The 19,534-nt window shown below is 38.9% G+C and overlaps 1 protein-coding gene across 3 annotated transcripts; it reads right to left on the minus strand.

The window, feature by feature from the left end:
- Nucleotides 1-1,635: 1,635 nt before the first annotated feature.
- lclat1 (lysocardiolipin acyltransferase 1) lies at nt 1,636-16,526 on the minus strand. Of its 3 annotated transcripts, none has more exons than XM_026306141.1 (6): nt 16,200-16,526; nt 9,347-9,516; nt 8,709-8,907; nt 7,337-7,483; nt 6,171-6,287; nt 1,636-4,372 (listed from the first exon to the last, which is right to left on the minus strand). In XM_026306141.1, exons 2-6 carry the CDS (start codon nt 9,512-9,514, stop codon nt 3,852-3,854), a joined length of 1,152 nt encoding a protein of 383 aa, XP_026161926.1. In that variant the 5' UTR covers nt 9,515-9,516; nt 16,200-16,526; the 3' UTR covers nt 1,636-3,851. The 3 variants fall into 3 exon arrangements, with proteins under 3 accessions (XP_026161926.1, XP_026161917.1, XP_026161907.1); XM_026306132.1 differs by lacking the exon at nt 16,200-16,526 and adding an exon at nt 14,954-14,977 and having other exon boundaries at nt 9,347-9,514; XM_026306122.1 differs by lacking the exon at nt 16,200-16,526 and adding an exon at nt 9,643-14,913 and having other exon boundaries at nt 9,347-9,514.
- Between the last annotated feature and the right edge of the window lie 3,008 nt (nt 16,527-19,534).

A 19,534-nucleotide genomic window follows, 5' to 3' on the forward strand; every position in this document is an offset into this window, starting at 1 on the left:
GAAAGCACGTGTTTGAGCATATGGCTAATATTGCTAAAGCCTGGTGCTCAAAGACAAATTTGGTCATAAGCAGACATGGGTGTTCTAGTATTGTCAAAGCATCTGGGTGACAGAAAATGCTACAAGTAATCATGAGTAAAACCAAAGTCTTGGACCTGTAGGTGGCGGCAGAATACTGATTAACAGGAAGCTCTGTGAAGCTGTTTTCCTCTGGAAGCATGATGCTGACTCCCTTGCCTGACTCTGACGTTAGCCTGCTTGGCATGGCCTGCAGAGCTTCACTATCATTTGGAAATACATTTCAATGATGTTTCTCTCTAGTGAAGAAAAAATGAATGAACACCAGTGAATTGTTTGCAAGACATGTTAATAATAGATGAATTGTTAAGAGAAAAGCCTACATGTCATCAAAATATCTCATCTGTTCAGAACTCATTGTGAACCACCCTCAGTAAAGAGGGTTTCACTGCATTAGGTTTATAAATAGGCAATGACGATTCTCTCCTAATCCACCCACTAATATTGCAGTGCTGCCGTAGGGTTATTTATAGCTCTGATCCTGTTGGAGGGCTTCTTTGTTGCTGTGTCTATGTGGCCTGTGTCACAGCAGTGGAATCAACAACAGGTCTGCTTTTCTGCAGTCACTCCTCAAGGCATCCTCCAGAGAGCACGCAGCTCTAAACTTAGCTCATACAAACATTAATTAAGGTTGCTGGATACAACAAACTGCTGTGCTCTATGTTGTATCTACCCCAGTTGCTTTTCTTTTATTGAGGGATCTAAAGTATTCATGTATTAAGAAGACCAATGGTTTTATGACCATGGATTGTACTATTTAAATGCCAAACTCCACTAGAGGCAAAAGAAGGCTCCATCCCCCACTGAACTTACTGCCTGGCTTTATAATTCATTGCAGTCTTTGACTTTGTCCCTGCATAAACTCAGGATTGTCTGCTGTCTTTATTGAAAAAGCCATCTGGTCAGATAAGGGTAATTACACTGCCTTGTTGATCCTATTAGTCTGCATGCATTTGGACAGACAAGATACAAATCTAGATGTGACATGGCTATTTTTCCACCACTCTTCAAACACTTCCAGAGTGTTCTTGTGCAGGACAGGGGACACTGAGATTCCCTAAAGGGTTTTAACATCAAGCTTCTGTAAACTCATCCCTAACTATTCTATTACTAAGAGAGTCAGGCTAAAAATAGGAGAACTGGGAGCATAATTGCACCCTTAATTGGCCCATGAGTCATCATCCCCAGACAGCTATTTTAATTTATCCTCACCTTTTGTCTTTCTTTGTTTTCACGGGATGTCAGCATCACACCCCCCCGCTATCCCCTCAGGAGAGCAGAGATATAGGATTTAGAAATAAACTTCTCTATTTCCACCACTCTCTTCACACACACAAAGGAGTGACATCACTCTGGTATCAGCAGAAAATAGCATGCTTTCCATTGACATCACTCTACATCCTGTTGCTAGGAGACAAGAGTCAACATTAGTTACCATGGTGACTGCACTTCACCTTCAAAGCTCCTGACCTTTTTGGTTGACTATGGTAGACTTGTGTGTGCAAAACAGTCAAGGCACACTATGGCCCTAGTATTGTGTAACATGCACATTCAAGGTCGTGTTGACTCATTTACTGCAGTAAAATGATGGTTATAGTACAATCTACATTAAAAGACTGCTGAGATAAAGCATGAGATGTCTTGCAGAAACTAAAAATGTCAGTGTGATAACATGACTCAGTGAATAACAATCAATGATGAATAAGATTGAAAAACCTAAAGTCACAGTAATGTAATATCACACAACAATGTCAGCAATGTCTGGAACATTTTAAATTGACAAGACTGTCCATACAATGACATGAACTAATACATCCTTTATGAAAAGAGTTGACCAGGTAGTATCAGTTTTAAAGTTAGTAGTCAACATTTCCTAAGTTATATATAAAGCTTGAAAGAACAATGACTAGAAACACGAATGAATTGATATAGTGTGTATATTTATATATATATATATTCCTTTAAGAGAGAGTTTTAACAGTGTCCACTGTGTTTACCTGAGGACAGTGATTTTAAAAGAGGTCCAGCATCAGCAAGTGATTGCAAAATGAGCACAAGTGAAAGCGGCACAAGTGACAGAGTAATACATGGATATTATAGCTGGTTCAGGAGCTGTAAATGGTTTGAAGAGATAGACATAGTACCATATTTGGTAAACTACAACATGCTATGATAAGACAACATAATGGATCACAGTGACAGGAAACAGCCCCTTTACATATTGACTATATGAGTTTTAGATTTGTATAAACAAGAAAGATGCTTCAATTAACTTGATCGTGCGATTGACGGTTATGAAAGATTTGTCTCACAACACACGTTTCAAATGGTCAGCTAGATCACATTGCACATTGTTACAGAAACTGCTACAGACTTCAAGATACAAATGTTCCCTGACTCTCAGAATTAATATAGTTTGAAAAGGTAGTGAGCTCAATGGAAAGTAAGGTCTGCGGCTAAAAAGGTGGGTGCACTGTTGCTCCAATCTCGTTTCAGTATCTGCCCTTTTTTGGCGCAATTGGAGTAGCTTTCTCAGCTGTCATTTGCTAATTGAGTTTAGCAGGAACATCAATACCAGTCCTCCAGAGAGGGACACAGGCAGAGGTGGGCATTACAGGGCTTTTTTGGATTAGGTTGAGTTCAGGGCCAGTTTTCCACTCCAAGTCTGGTCCTCTGCACATCGTGAGGTAATGTTGTCCCAACAGGACATTCTTCCACCACCATTCCACCTACATCTTGTCTCTACAAGGCATTCCTTCATTCCCAGAAAGGGCACAAGCCTGCTTTTCTTCTATAGTTAACCAGACATAAAATTTCAATTAGATCTTTGATCTTGATGAGTTGATAATTGTTGCCTCAGTGCAGCTATAGGCAACCTTCCAAAAAGTGGGTGAAACTAATTTTTCCTTACAATACAGATTGCATTCTGTTTGATTACTGCTTTATGTGTCATGTCTGCTTTTCTCATCTTTGGCTTTTATGTGCAAAAGACAGATGAGCAAACAAGTAGAAAAACATAATTTATGTTTCACGACCTATTCTGCAGCGAACGTTATCACAGAACTATCTCTAAGGACTAACAGAAAAGTTCATTCCCTAATTTGTATAAAGTGTTAAATATACCCAATAAGGGTAAACAGCAGTTCACATATCACCTGTAATAATTATCTGGAAACTGGATGTCTATTAACTATTAACTGATTCATTTAACTAACCTGTGCTGACAGGTGCTGACAACTAACAGTGCTGATTTTACCATTGGTTAGAGTCAAGTCATTAAATGTACAGACCACCTCTGTACTATGGCTCTGATCCACAATTTATGACAGCAATATAAAACCAAGGACAACATAGCATACAATAAAACGAAATACAGTACATGGCAACAATATAACAGCATGACATGTCCACATTGAGGTTCTGAACAAACAAACATAAACACCAACAACAGAAAACAGGTACTGACAGCTAACTAACTTTGATTATACACAGAAAGGAGACATATAGGAAAAGTGATAGAGCGTGTGACGAATTCCTTAAATCAAACACAGATAAATGCACATAACATTCTTATTTTTCTTTGTCACAAAAAAAGATGAGGTCTCTCCCCACAGAAGCCAAACATACCATCAGGAGGTGCGCTCATTACTCCCTTTTTAAAATATAAATCCTCTAGCTGCCTGGACTGAACAGGCCAAGCCAACTGAGTTCTCAATTTCATTGCAGAGCAGAAGTAAAAACTTGTAAATGTCACTCAACCCTGTCTTCCATCCTCACTGCATCTTCAACACCTTATTCTTGTCACCAACGTCGGCAGCCATAGACTTCCAGTATCGATGGCAGGCCAACTCCAGCAGTTCCAGCCCACCAACCAGCTTCTGCTGAGCTATATACACTACAACCATGACCAGGAAGTAAAGCCTAAATGGTGCCCACAGCCACAAGCCAGCGAAGCAAAATGCAATGAAGCTGTTCCAGTAGAGGAGTGAGATCGCTTTGATCAGAGCCACTCGCAACTCTGACTTGCAAGGTGGCACATGTGCAACACCGTCCCTGTCAAAGGCCCGGGGTTGGCCTGAGTAGAAGTCACGGAGACGGACCTCCTTTTCAGCCCAGCGCTCGTGGCACCAAGACTCAAGATCAGAGGAAGACTTTGGCAGCATAGACACCGGGTAGCGGCGCACATGGAAGTGAATCTCACGTGGGAAAAACCCCAAAATGAGGTGGCGTTCTGTCTGAGGGATGTTCTTCGGGTAAGCCACTGTGATGTCATGGACGGCATCCAGGTTGTCTCCTGGGAAAACAGATACAACTTTAAAATAAGTCAAGGTACATTATGTTGTGATAGAATTTGTAACCAGTTTGAAACGAAAGCCAGAGCATGATTTTGAATCCAAAAGTACAACTTTGTCTGCATAAAAGTTGGCACACTAAATTAAAAATAAATAAATACCTAAAAAATACAAATGAAATGTTCTGGAAAGCACATTTAGCCCATATGCATTTGTTAACAGTGCAAATATATGTCATCTAATGTTCACAGTAACAGATTTTGTATATTTCGATTTAAACCTAACTTTTTGAGGCCAGCATTAAATGCAAAAAAAGTTTGGACAGGGCAATATATGACTGGAAAAGTTGCAAAATGTTAATGTTAAATGGCACCAAGTCAGTGTCCTGATTGGGTATAAAGAACAGTCTTTCAGAAGGAAGGATGGGGTGGTGTTACCTACTGTCTAAGACTGTGTGGGGAAAATGTAGTAGTTCAACATTTAAAATAACATTTCTCAAGATGAAAACTGCAAAGAATTCAGGGATTTCATCATCTATGGCACATAATAAATAATTAGAAGACTCAGAGAATCCAAACAGTGAAAATATCTGGCACATTATGAGGAAACAAAGACAACCCAGGAGGCTTCGAACTGAAATCCTACAGTATGTCAAGCAAGAATGAGAAAACATTTCACTTTCAAAACTAAAGCAAGTGGTGTCCTCAGTTCCTAAATGCTTAGTGTTGGTAAAGGAAGAGGTAATGCAACACAGTTTTACACCCTGTCCCAACCTTTAATGAAACATGTTGCTAGCACAGAACTCTAAGTATTTCAATAACATAATTGATCAGTTTCAACATTTCATATGTTGTCTGTACTATTTACCATAAAATATGGGTTATAAAATGTGTTGCCAACTGTTGCAGTACATTTTACACACTATCTTAGCTTTATCGGTTTTTAATAACGTAAAATTCCTACTTTTCAGTATTCTCATAGTGTAATCTATGTACTTTCAGATATAATACATCAGGGACGCTTACTAATATTAGCCACATTAAACTGTACTATTTATCCTTCAAAATCCTGTGCTAAACCCTCTTACACATGTAATTTTCCAGGAAGTAAGTTTGTTTCAAACTACCATGAGCCGTACACCACCACCTTCAGTGAACCAAAGTGCTCTTACAAAACAGAGAGAGACCTGAATAAAATATCAAGTGGACGGGATGACACCTGCAAGCTCTTGCTGGGGTACAGCTCAGCTCTACCATGGTAAAAATAGAGCTTAGAGGGGCACAGTGGACTTGGACAAAGACAACATGCACAGCATGTCAGTCAGAGGTGCAGAGAGCGAGGGAGAGAAGAATTAGCTTAGTCTGATGACATCACAGTAAAGAGTTAGTGCCACGCTCAGCATCCAGGGCCATGGGGGATGAGATGGCAGGGCCAGAGGGGGTGTTTAAGAACTCTGGAGGACAGCCAGAATTAGCTCATAGAAAAACCTGAGAATCTCAGGGGTGTTGTAATGGCTGGCAGTGGGATGAAGCATATGTCTGAGACTTTCAACAATAACAGGTATGAGCCCTCTTCAACAAACAGTGTCAGTGGAATAACTACAGTCATGGTGGTAGCATGTCAGTTTCCTTGGTTATGCTGATGAAATATTTTCCATAATAATGGTAGGATTTGCACCTGACTCCTAATCTTCCCCAAAAAAACTGAACAGGTCTGCTGTTTGACATTTTCATGTAGCTCATTGTCATGTTTAATGTAGACATTACATAATTTCAGAAACTGATGTGGAATACACCTGACCTTTTCGTAGTTTGTCTACAATAAACGTGAATCCAGTAGTTCGGGGATGCAGCAAATACTCCAATTTTGGCAGATTGTTCTGGGTAGCAAATGCATCACTCTTTGCTCTTGTATTTTCTGCAGGAGAAACAGACAGTAATTATACTTATTATACACACAAACATCTCCCTCTCTAAAAGTAACAATAATAGTAGACTACTGTTTGTTAGGGCATATGACAACAGTTATGAAATACATCCTCCAGTGACAAATGCCTCTACATTTGTAAAAACCAGAGGGGTACATAAACACAGGAGAGGTGACTGTTTATTAACTAAACAATACTCTAGAACTTGTAGCAGGAACATGTAAACTATATCATGCCTCATTAGTCATATTGTGTAACAAGTTCCTCCTTCCGACAAACTTGCTGTACAAAACAAGTGTGAACAGACCTCTGTTGATCAGGCTCTGCCAAGGGAATCTAAAATTCTTGTCCAATCTCATTCAATTCACACAAGCTCTAAAAGCTTCAAAGGGGCTCATGGACATTTTTAGAAGGGCTTAAGTGCACCCTACACTTGATCCTGTAGATTGAGGTCTGTTTATGTAAGTAAGTATTACAGTAAGTATTAAGGGAGTAAAGAAGAAAACTTCTGCCTAAGACATGCTGCATACATTACTGCATACATTCTGTTGTTCTTGCCTTGTGGGTTTAAGAAGCTTAAATGTAGACCTGTACACATGCACAAATTAAAACATAAAACTAAAATTGAAACAATATTTACAGCCCTAAAGCTTCTGACCAATTATGATGTAATGACACTGGACCCCCTCATGATGTCATGATATGTAAGTTAAGCTTCCTCTGGTAAAGCTAATCTGGACTTTGATTAGCTTAAGTGTGATCTAAAAGGGTTTTAGACTGTGGTGTCACTGTTGTTTGGACTGAAAGATCAGAGCATTCCTGCAGAAATGACTGTGTGGGGTGTGTGTCAAAGGATTTGGCTATGCCTGATCACTTTGAAAGTCTGTTTGCATAACAATGTCAATGCTAGGGCTTAAACCAGGTACAGGACCACAGTGAGCTCTGGAAACTGGTTGGTAGGTCATGCAGTCTGAGAAGACCTAAAATGTGGGAAAACTGTTGCATGCATGTAAGGTATGATGCATTCTTTACTTCTCACCAGTTAGGTCTGTGCCTTCAGGGAACAGTAGCAGCTGCAAGGGCTCTCTGATGTCACAGAAGTAGTCCAGCATGTTTTCCAAGTGCCTTTTGTCCTGCTCCCAACGACGATGAATAAAGACAAAGCAGGCCACCTGCATTGCCCAGCCTGGAAAATACATCAGAAAGTTTTTACATGTGAAATTGATTTCTTTTCATGCTCAACTGACTCTGTAAGACATTTCAAAACAGCCAGAGCCAATGATCATTAGTAAAAGCATCTGACACTGGGCCTTTTCCATTAGAGTATGATGCTATGTATCATACTTCTTTTCCTTTCGGCTGCTCCCTTCAGAGGTCCCCACAGCGAATCATCCACCTCCATTTAACCCTATCCTCTGTATCCTCCTCACCCACACCAACTATCCTCATGTCCTCCTTCACTACATCCAAGAACCTCCTCTTTGGTCTTCCTCTAGGCCTCCTTCCTGGCAGCTCTGACCTCAGCATCCTTTTACCAATGTATTCACTGTCCCTCCTCTGAACATGTCCAAACCATCTCAATCTGGCTTCCCTGGCTTTTTCTCAAAAACATCTAACATGAGCTGTCCCTCTGATGTACTCATTCCTGATCCTATCCATGATTCTATGTATCATACTGCCTATCAGAATTAGTTTTTTCAAATCAATATCCTCTTTTAGAAAAAAAATTCATTGTTTATGTTACAAAAGAAAACTGTTTTCCAATGTAATTTTGAAGAAATGCCTCACAAAATATTCTGGACTGTAAGTTGCAGAATATTAAGTCACTTTTAGCAAAAACAGCCTTGTTGGAGAGAAGAAAACATATATAAGTCACTTCAGTTCATAAGTTGCATTTCTAATTATACTAACTATAGTCTAAAGTAGCCTATAAAGAACACTTTATCTGGTATTAATTACGAAATTCCTTTATCCCTGTCAAGTAACATTGAACAACTGCATCAGCGTAGGGGAGAGGGTGAAGTGGCATTTCCTCCTCCTCTCTCTGGTTCCCTGAATGCTGACAGTCACTCCAAACTTTGTTTCAGCTGCAGATTTTATTACCTGCAGCTTGAAGTCTGCAGTATAACTCTTTCTTTTGCAAGTGCATTTTCACTTGTGTTACACTTGGAGTTGTAGTTTTGCACAAACATAAGTGTTTTTACCTTTCAGCGGTACAATATTATCTTCAATTGAGTCAATCTAATGCTAGTGACTACTTGCCAAAATGACTGAATATACACATATAAGTTGCTTTGCTATGTAAGTCGCAATATAGTCCAGGAAATAGGGTACATAACAGTAGACATAAGTGTGCAAAGTGTGTGTGCATATCTATACAGGAGGGGCTAAGGCACCAACTTTAGACTCACCAAAGCCAGGTACAGTTTTGAGGGCAGCCTTGAGGCAGATCTTCTCCAGACGGAGGTAGCTGTACCTGAGCAGACAACACCAAAGGAACATCCAGTCCAGGCGTGTACGGTGGTTCATAATGATCACACTGCGCTCACCCGGAATGAAGCCATCACCTGTTATTACCACCTTCACCCCAAATACTAATTCCAATAAGGACTGTAGATTGTGTTAGGGATAGATGAAGGATAAAAGAGAAAGTGCAAGGGGAGGAAAAATGAGAAGGGCAGAGAAGGTGAGAGATTGAGAAAAACAGAGTAGGGCATGATCGGGGGGAAAAAAGAAAGAAAATTAAAAAAGGATGTAGAGGGAGAGAGGAATGGCTGGGAAGAGGAAATGTGGTAAGATGAATTCAAGAGAGAGAGAACAAAAGAAACAATGCAGTCAATTCATGGGGCCACTGTAAACAAGGCTTGTCCTAGAGGGGAATCTGAATAAATGAAGTGTACTTCTGACAACAATAAAATCTGATTAAAAAGGAAGGCATAAATAAAGCAAAGATGACGTTGTTTATCGTGACTGTGTCAAACACAGGTAACCTAAGTTCATCTGGCATACACAAGAGAAGGCCAGAAAAAGGCCAAGCTGGTGTACACACCACAGGCAGAGTGAGCCAAGTAGCAACGATGCGATCAGTGATCCAGCGGTACCAAGCAGGATACAGCAGCATGAGTGGCAAAACTGGGCCCAACATGAAAACACTGCCAAAGAAACTACCCAAAAATAGGGTCACCACAAAGTACAGGCCCCGCAGCGACACAGCCATCTGTGGAGAGTTGAACAAGACACAATTAGCTTAATGTCAGTCAAAGTTAAAGAAAAACCTTCATAAAATGTGATGTTGCATCAAGCAAGTAAATTTAAAAAATGATATTTGTGGAATTCATTTCTGACTTTGATCTGCACTATGGATAGGAGGTGACGTGGAGCAACTGCATAACATGAAACAAACAGGATTATCAACACTTTCATCAATAGCATAGCCTGCTGTTGTTCATCTGACATATTTTACCACAAACAGTGGAAAACCCAGGGCAGATTTTCCTGGCTTGAAATGTAAATAGGGGAACTTTTTTGGCTGCAGATAATAAATGGGTGAATAGTCGCTAAAACAAGTGTGGCTGTACTCTATCGCTCAGTTTAAGAGTGGAGAATGAAAGTCTCTTTAAAGAACCATGGCCAATTGATCAACTCGCTCTTTAAGAAGACTGTAGACACCTGAGTGAAAACAGAAGATAAGCTTGCTGTGTCACTGGGCATGATCAAAAAAGCCAAGTCTGAATATTTATCTGGTATTACTATTACCAGTTCACGTCGCACTAGAGTCTTATTTAACATTATAAGATCTGTTGTTCAAACCAGTATTACTGGTCACAGTGGCCCTCCCTTAGTAATTTGTGAACAATTCTTAAAATTCTTCATTGAGAAAATTGCTATTGTCAGACAAGGGCTACCTGTTGTAAAACTAGCTTGTTTAAAGGCATTAACATGTTCAGCTGTCTTTGAGCAATTTGAACCTGCTTCCTTTACTCACGTTCTGCATAAGTTGAAATCAACCACTTGTGTACTGGATGTTATTCCTATCCATCTTTTGAAGGAGGTCTTTCATTGTGTGGGGCCGTGTCTCCTTTTGCCTTAGGCTAGGCACTGTTCCAGATGCTTTTAAGCAAGCTGTGGTTGTGCCTTTACTTAAAAAAAAAAAAAAAAAAAACCTCATTTGAACTAACTATAGATTTGTGTCTCAGCAATTGTTTATTTCTACAGTTTTAGAGAAAATTGTTTATAATCAACTATATATTTTTTGATACATGGTTGATTATAGAGAAATTCCCATTGGCTTTTTGAAAATGTAACAGCACAAAGTCTGCTTTAGTGAAGATTCACAATAATATTCTGCAGTCGCTGGATAATAGGAAACCAGTATTAATTGCATTGTTAGATCTAACAGCTCCATTTGATACCATAGTTCACAGAATCCTTATTGCTGGTCTTGTGCAGGGATTTGGGGCACTGCATTTGATTAGTTTAGGTCCTTCTTGTCTAACAGGTGTTTTTCAGTGTTTTGTTTTTCTTTGGTGATCGTCTTGGGTTTCACTGAAATTTATTTCTTTCTAAAACCAGATGATAGGAATTTGACCCCCGCCTTGTTAGACTGCTTGAATGACACTAGAACCTAGGCTGCCCAGAACATTTTATTTTTGAACGAATCCAAAACTGAATACATAGTGTTTGTTTTTTCAGTTTATGGTCAGTTCAATTCAAAACCTCTTTTCTCACAGTTGAATGACTCAAAACAGTTAGGGGTTATATCTGACAAGAATTTGAAATTTGACGAGTGGTAAAAAGTTTTTTTCATCTTCTTTACTGGTCAGGGCAAAACCTTTTCTTAGAAGCAATGATTTGGAAAAAGCTGTTCATGCATCTATCAGCATAAGGCTTGACTACTGTAACTCCATTTGTTCAGATTACAAGATCTTCTCTCTTTTGGCCTCCAATGGTTCAGAACCCACACCTGCAGGTATGAAAATATAACACCCATTCTTCATTCCCCGCATTGGTGGTGAATTTTAGGATTGATTTTAAAATACTGTTTGTTTTGTAAATCTCTTAATGAGCAAACTGTTTATTATTTGTCAAAGTTGCTAGGTTACCAACCTGCAAATAGAGTTTTAGGATTGAACAGACAGATGTGCTTGGAGATGCCTAGAAGTGAATACAAGTGATCGGGCCTTCTCAGTGGTGGGCCCTAAGTTGGGAAATCACCCGCTCTGGATATTTGTCTGATCATGGACCTTGTTCTCTTCAAAGTAAAGTTAAAAACATACTTATCGTCATTGGCTTTTGATACTTAGTTCAATATCGCTTTGGTTAGGGTATAAAGGCATATTTTATTATACGTATTTATTGTTACAAGGGCTGTCAATCAATTCAAATATTTAATTGCGATTAATCACAATTGTCACGAGTTAACTCGTGATTAATCGCAACTTAATTGAACATTTTTATCTATTCTAAATGTAGCCTACCTTAAATTACTACTTTTCAAGTTTTTAAATACTCTAATCAACATGGGCATGGACAAACATAAATGCTTTATGCAAATGTATGTTTATTATTAGTGAAATTACCCTAAACATACAGTATAAAGAACATAGACATGTTTCAAAGACGGTAGATATGTTTTTCAAAGAACTTGTTCATGCCTATTAAACACATAATGGATAATGGCTAACATAAAAAAAAGTTCCTACAAGTTCCCTTTATTTTTTTCTTTGCATTGAGCCAGGTGCTCAAACAGACAAGCCAACTTAGTTCACAGACAATACACGCAGACAACTTTTCAGACATTGTTTTGTAAATGAATTTGCTGTTCAGAAAACGTTTTTCTTTCCATTTCTGTTTGCTGCTGCACTCTTTACTGTCTATGGCTGCATTTTCGATTTCTCCTACGACGGACACGGGTCCAACAGGAAATGCGCGCGTTAATAAAATTAGTGCCATTAAAATTAATGCTGTTTGCGTTAACGTGTTAACACATTAATTTTGACAGCCCCAATTGTTACATTTATTGTCACTTATTTGTTTGAAGTTTGATGTTAAAGCACTTCAGTCAGCTGTTTGATTGTTGTTAAGTGCTATATAAATAGAGGTTGTTGTTGTATCCTTTTGCTAGGCTTGGTAGTTCAAAAACAATAAACAAAATCCTTCACAAAAGAAACATGTCTTTTAAGCACCATTTCTACGGTGGAAGAGGGCTCATCAGCACCTGAAGTTGTGGTAGTTACTGAGTGCCAGTAACCCCAGTACTAAGTGTGGAACTGGAACAATTACATGATAAGACTAATGAAAGTACAACTCACCAAATATACTTTGTGCTTTAATAAGATATAAAAGTTGTGATAATACCATTAGTTTAATAATTATCCTGAAGATTCATTGCAAATCTGTGCACCATTCTTTAACAGTGGTCTAAGGATGACTAGGCAATTTGGTAAATAGTTGATGTAGTAAGTGGCTTGAAATAAAAATACATACAAATTGCACAGACACTAATGGTCTGGATTAACATAAAGATAAACCATTTAGGTGGAGTGAATAATGGTTAAGCATGCTAGGAACAGTAGCGACAACATAGCAAAAATACCGTATGGTCATTCCCTGAGGGACATGGACGGAGTCTGTAATCCTTCTGAAATTTAAAACCAAGTAACAGGAGCTTAAATTATCCATGACATATCTGATAAGTTTAAATGGGCTCATCTCATCATGCCAATGGGGATCCCTTGTTATTTCAATGCCATCAGTGGTGATCACTTCAGCTTACACTTCTGGAACATGATCTTCTTGAAAATCCCTACATAACTATAGCACAGCCAACACAGTCGTTTCCACTTATTTTTCCAACTTAGACCTCTGCTCAGGACTATATGCTTAATTGCCATTTCCCTCCCTGCCCTGTTCATTTTGTAGTCCCTGCTTTGTTGTACAATAGCAGCACATGGACTGTGGTGGTCTCATGTAATTTCTAGTAAACCTCCACCAAACCTCAGAAGAAGTCTAACTGGCCAGAATCATTTAAAACACATGTATGGGCATACAGGGCCTTTAAAAGGTATCCATGTAGCCACTCAGCCAAATGAACAATTTGTTTCCATATATTCAAAACTAATTATAAAATTAAATCTAGCACAAGTGGATACACTTTTAATAACAAATTACCCTGGTCCAAATCAATTAAAAGCTGGATGGTTTGATGTGCTGCAATTTTACAAGCTCACACTTCCGATGAAGGGACTAGATCTAGTTTGTGTCACTATATCATTAAGAAATGCCATGCATATTCAGAAAAAAATATTGCAAAGGCAGCGTTTTTAAAAACAACTTGGGCCAAGAGTAAGATTCATGAATCTTACTCAGCACTAGAACCAGTTAATTACAAGCAAGTCCCCTGAGGTGAAGGTTAAAAGGGGAAAGACTGAGTCTTTATTTGATTATACCCTAGTGTTGGTTACACAGGGAGTCTGAGCTGATGATACAGGGAGCCATTTCATCCAGCAGGTGTTTTACTCTCTTACATGAACTGCAGTTCACAGTTTTCAGCTCAATTACTGTTATGATTGCATAAGCCTCCGGTTTGAACTCCCTGGCCTCAACACTCCCATCACCTTGCCCTTGTTGACACCTTCAGCTGCTCCATGATGCGGAAAGTCTCATGGCTGTGACCAAATTGGCTGAAGATGCATTTAAAAAAAATGCTAGTGTGTTTGCATGTATGATTATGCTGGCAATAAGGGTTTAAAGATTACTTGTTTTAACAACGGAAAATGTGAGGCATGAGAGAGATGAGCAAGCAGGCTTACTCAGCACAACTGCCACAATTAGGCTATGTCCCCATGCACATAATAACCACACCCTTAGGATGCTGCCAGAAAAGTCAGATGAACCTAGTCATACATGCAACAAATGTTTGGAGATGTGATAAGTGAATGTAATTACCAACATTAAAGTGTTAAATAAACATGTTTTCCTTCTGCTTGGTGTGGACACCACGGACATAAGACTATTTATATAAAACATCTACAGAAACACTTTTGTTTTGATATTCCAATGGCTAGTACCACTTGTACAGTTGGATATAGTTCCATCCATTTGGTCTGGTTTAGCATTTATTTAATCACCATAGTAATGGTCTTGAAAGCACTTACCCAAACACACCACCACACACAGTGCACAACATGCTCCTCATACGGCTAGTCTGAATTCTCTGGCAATCATTTTGCATTCCTTACTTTAAGCCAAGACCAGACATCCCAACAGAGCCCAGTAGAGTGAAGAGGTCAAGCATGTCTAGGCTAAACAATGTGCTTAAGTGGTGTGTGTTGTGTGTAAGAGACAAAGAGGGTAAAGAGATAATTAAATTCCAAATGGGTTTAAGAACAGGTCTATTTTTTGATATAAAAGGCACTTTGCTACAATGGAACAGCTCTCAAACTCACTATTACCCAACAACGATATTTTAAACTACATTTTTAAAATCAATTTCTTGACCTATTCACAACCAAATATTTCAATAGTTACAAGTTTCAGACAAAAAATCTTACATACTTTTTGGATAAACTTTAGACAAACATACAGTACTCAAAAACTAAAATATTACACTGCTGGTCAGTGTGTAATATGTCTTAACAACCCAATAATCACTCACTGTAACCATCAGTCATGCCAAGAGCAACCAGGCTCTGTCACTGCATGAGAAACAGCAGGAAAGAAAACAATAACACTATTACTTCATTGGTATAAAATTATCTTGTTAATCAAGTAATCATTTTAGTCATTTTTTAACTTCCAAAGCAAGTTAAAGTTTCTCAAATGCCATGCAGTGCTTTTGTTAATATCATATCTCATAAACTGAACCTATATGGGTTGTGGACTGACAGTCGAGTAAATTAAGTGATCAGAATACACCAACTTACCTTATGGAAAATTATAGTGGTTTAATTTTACAAATTAGTAAAGTATGAAAGCTTTTACATGGTGAGGTGCTGAAGTTGTATGTAGCAGAAAATTTGGTTTTTGAAGAGCTTTTCCCTGACTGTGTCCATTGAGTGACCAACCACTTTTAAGCATCTGACAGCCATATTCTGGGAGTGTATGCACTGTGCAAGCACATACACTCAACACGTGGGGAAACACATACAGCTTACGCCATCAACAACTCTGACTTGATGCAATTTAATCCAGACTAATAAATAACTAGCCAATGAATTTTCACCCTCCCAGGGAAGGCACAGAAGGAAAAAGACAACACGTGTTAGCCAAAGTTTAACTTTGTTAAAAACATAACGTTACACAAGCCTAAACTAACATTAGATTCACCATGCTGCGTCTGTAAATTAACGATAACTTAGCTAGCATGTTGCTTGGTAAATGACCACTTAGTTGTACAAGCAAATAAAATAATCGACAACTTTGCAGGAGGTGATGTGGAAACAACGTGGGTTAAGCTAACATTACAACAACACAGATTTAGCGTTAGAATCGGACAGCAGTGTTGTGTCAGCGGAAACAAGCAAAATACATTAGCCTTAACGTTATCACCTGACTACTAGAATGGTAAAATGGGATTTAAGTTAGCTACTACTACTTAAAATTAGTGTCAACCTTTCCAAAAGTTGCGTTGTCATGTAAACTAGGCTAACGCTATAACCTTTAGCTACTTCGATTAACCTAAGCCTGGGCAGCTCAATCTTAAACTGCAGTGCAGGTTATCTTTGGGCTAATGTGGCATTAACAACTCGACTAACACAAACAACATGAGCGCTAACTTAGCAACTTGAACGTTAACGTTACACAGAATAGCTAACTCATTCTGGCCGTAAACATGTCAATGTGGCTAAAGCTAATGCACCAACCGATGATGAACAGCACCTGTCGGGTGACAACATACTCACCTTTTTTTGTTTTTCCTCCACAATCAGTCGGTTTGAGATGAGCTAACAGCTAGGTGTGTTAGCTCCTGTATGTCCACACACCCGGTTGCGACATAGCAACTTAGCAAGCCAGCCAATAGCTTGCTAACGTTAGCTAGCAAACAGGCTATGAACAAGTGCCTGGACGTTAGATCCTAAAACGCGACGCACTCACAACCTAACTTGCTTTGTTATTCTCGAATTCACACACGAGAACTTGGCTTTCTTCCCTGACTTTACTTTTTATGATTGCAGCAAAACTGTTTCGCTAACACGACCTCTCAACTTGTCACCTCTCACCTGTCCGTACACCCAGGCATCAACAGGGGGCGCTGTTTATGCAAGATATAACCATCAACTTGTAAACCTACAGGCAGCATCATATATACCATAATCTTATCTCTGCTGAAGTCAGCATACCACAGTGTAAATATACTCACTCCAGTTTTGCATCAAATGATGAGCAAAATGTGATATTTTAAAGCTCCAGAAATAAAACTCATCATTTAATTTAACAGTATTAACTAGGTGGGAATTTCAAAAAGTAATTTGTCCAATTAACTATTCAAAATACCATCTTGTTTAATCATTCATGGATTTTAACAACGAGCAAGACGAGTCTATATCACTACCCTGACAAGTGCATCTTTCATACCATGTGGGGAATGTGTTTAGACTAAGCAGTAGGCTTCACATTGTTTAATCAGACTCTACCGTCATCATTTTAGGGAGTGTAATATTTGCAATTGCCATCATGTCTTCATGTCTGGAATCACTGAAATGAACTACCAGTGGAAAGCTATGTCGATTCATAGGTTCTTTTTTGCTCACTAATCACCATTTTGGAGTCCCATTGTTAATAATGGGTCATTCAAATCTCACATATGGTACTGATGATATACTTCTTTACATAGTCCTCCAACATAGCCTTTTAAAGTAGTGTAAATCCTAGCATGTGTCATTTGTTTCTTTTACCCACCGTTATGAGCTGTTCTACTGTTACATATTACCTCAGCATTCAGTGATGTGTGTGCGTCGATTGGTCAGTCTGTCAGAGTGTATCCGAGCATGCACATGTTCTCTTGTGTGTGTGTTTATATGTGGCTGTGTGTGTGTGGTGAATGAGGTAGACAAAGACTGACAGACAGGGTAAAAGAAAGAGTGCACTTAGCCAAACTCGAGACTTTTCCATGACCTGTTCCCTATGGCATGCACTCTTTCTGACACACTGAATGAACTGTACAGCTTTATCAGTATAAACTTCTCAAGGGTCAACGCATCACTACAGAGGGGAATGGAAAAACTTTGCCTTGAAACAAACTCTTTTTTTAACAGTTTGGTGCCAACTGTCCTTCAAAAGAGAAGAACATTAATATGATTAATGAAGCTTGTCTGAGATAATTTAGCAGAAGCAATATGAGCAGGTACTGTACTCCTAATCATATTCCCTTTGAGAATTCCAAATATCTAAGCCCTCTGGTAAGAATCACAGTCGTTTTAATCCATGAAAAAATAAAATAGGTCTGTTTGCTGATAAAAATTACATCAGAGGTAAGCCAAGTTAAATGTACCTTTTTTACAGCGAGGATTCAGATCAAATTAAATTCTACTTATGTAAGACCATGTGGGAGAGACAGATAGACTTTTTCAGGCTTTGTACACTGTGTTTTGGTTTATTTTGAATGGAGTCTATATTTAGCACTTTATTGCAAAAAAAACTCATCTGGTTTGTTTATTGGAACATTCTTGCTTCTAATGACCTCAAAGAGATGGATAATGGACATGGATGATTTAACTTGAGTCATCTTTCCTTATACTTCACTTCCTCTCCACATTGACAACATGTCTCAACCTCACCCTGTAACATCACATGCATTTTACCGTAACCCCCGTAACCCTCTGTGGGTTTGAAGCCTTTGTTTTTTTGACCCAAGTCTCAAGACAATGAGGATAAAAGTGACAAGGACACAGCAGCTTGAGGTTTAACACAAAATACAGTGTAAAGTAGGTGCCATTGCATTGATCAAAGCTTTAAAAGCTAAAACAGGAGATAGAGATGTACCTTACACCACTCTGTTAAAGAGAGTATCCCAGGCTCAGATTCAGCCATCCAAATATGTGCTATAGTTGTGAGTCCAACAGTTGGTCTGCTGATGTACAGGTACAGGGAACAGTTTGGTAGAGTATTCAGTATACCTGACTCTGATTAGTTGTGGAGACTTTGTTTTGAAAGGCAGTCACCACTCAGTGATCCCCTGTTCTTGATTTGGTGTATCACATGGTGCTAGACTTTCCAAATGTCAAATATATTCAGGAAAAGAACAGATTAAAGAAAAAAAAACAATGAAATGGTTTGTCTCACTGACTACTAGAGTCTTTTGCTGTTTTTCCATCCATGTTGTTTATAGTGTCATCGGAAAATATATAAATTTTGTAAAGGCGTGATGACACTCAGCAAGTTTCTATGTGGCATTTTGCTATGTTTGCATTTGATCTTATCTCCTCAAATCTTATCTAAGTTGGCCACCAAGAGAGACAGCCAGACCTTAACCTGTGGTTTACCCATGTTACATTCCAGGTGTTCTTTATACCCTACCTCGTTAACATCCTTCTTTTTTCTTCCCTGACTCCTTCACCTTTTAATCCTCCCTCTTTGTTGTATTTCTCTCACTGTATCTCATTCTAGCTCTTCCCTTGTTGACAGTGCCAGATATGAGTCCATGCTTGGTGGGCCGTCTCCAGACAGGTTATAAATAACTCAGAGAGTTTTTGCTTCATGTCCTGAGAGCTCTACTCTCTTCTCACACTTGAGGAACCATGGGAAAAGAATCTTTCCCTTACGCACTTGGCACTCATAATAACAGACATGGTTATACATAAAACCTCCTAAGCACATGCACCATTTGCTAACGTTGCACAAACGCACAGACACACTTATTCATGTACACACAGACTAAACCTTTGTGGCTTATACAGTAAGGTTGCATTACTAAAATATCATGATAAGAAAAGGGTCACTGTTTATAATGAAATGTTAAACTTACATTACATAACCTGCACTGTGGGAATGCAGAGTAAACTTCTACTGTCATTTAAGTATGGGAAACTTGCTGAAACAACAGAATGGGCTAAAAGTCTCGGAGAGCAAAAAATAGAAAGTACAAAAAACATTGGAGAAAAAAGTAAAATGAGGGGAGGCAGTGGAAAAAGAGTTCATCGGTCAAGCATCATTTTTCTCCTCATGACATACAAGACTGGAGGGGGTAGGGGTTATGTTATGTGGAGGGGTTGGCGTGATTTTAAGTGTAGGAGAGTGA

The sequence above is a fragment of the Mastacembelus armatus genome, chromosome 22 (genome assembly GCF_900324485.2).
Source record: "Mastacembelus armatus chromosome 22, fMasArm1.2, whole genome shotgun sequence".
NCBI lineage: Eukaryota > Metazoa > Chordata > Actinopteri > Synbranchiformes > Mastacembelidae > Mastacembelus > Mastacembelus armatus.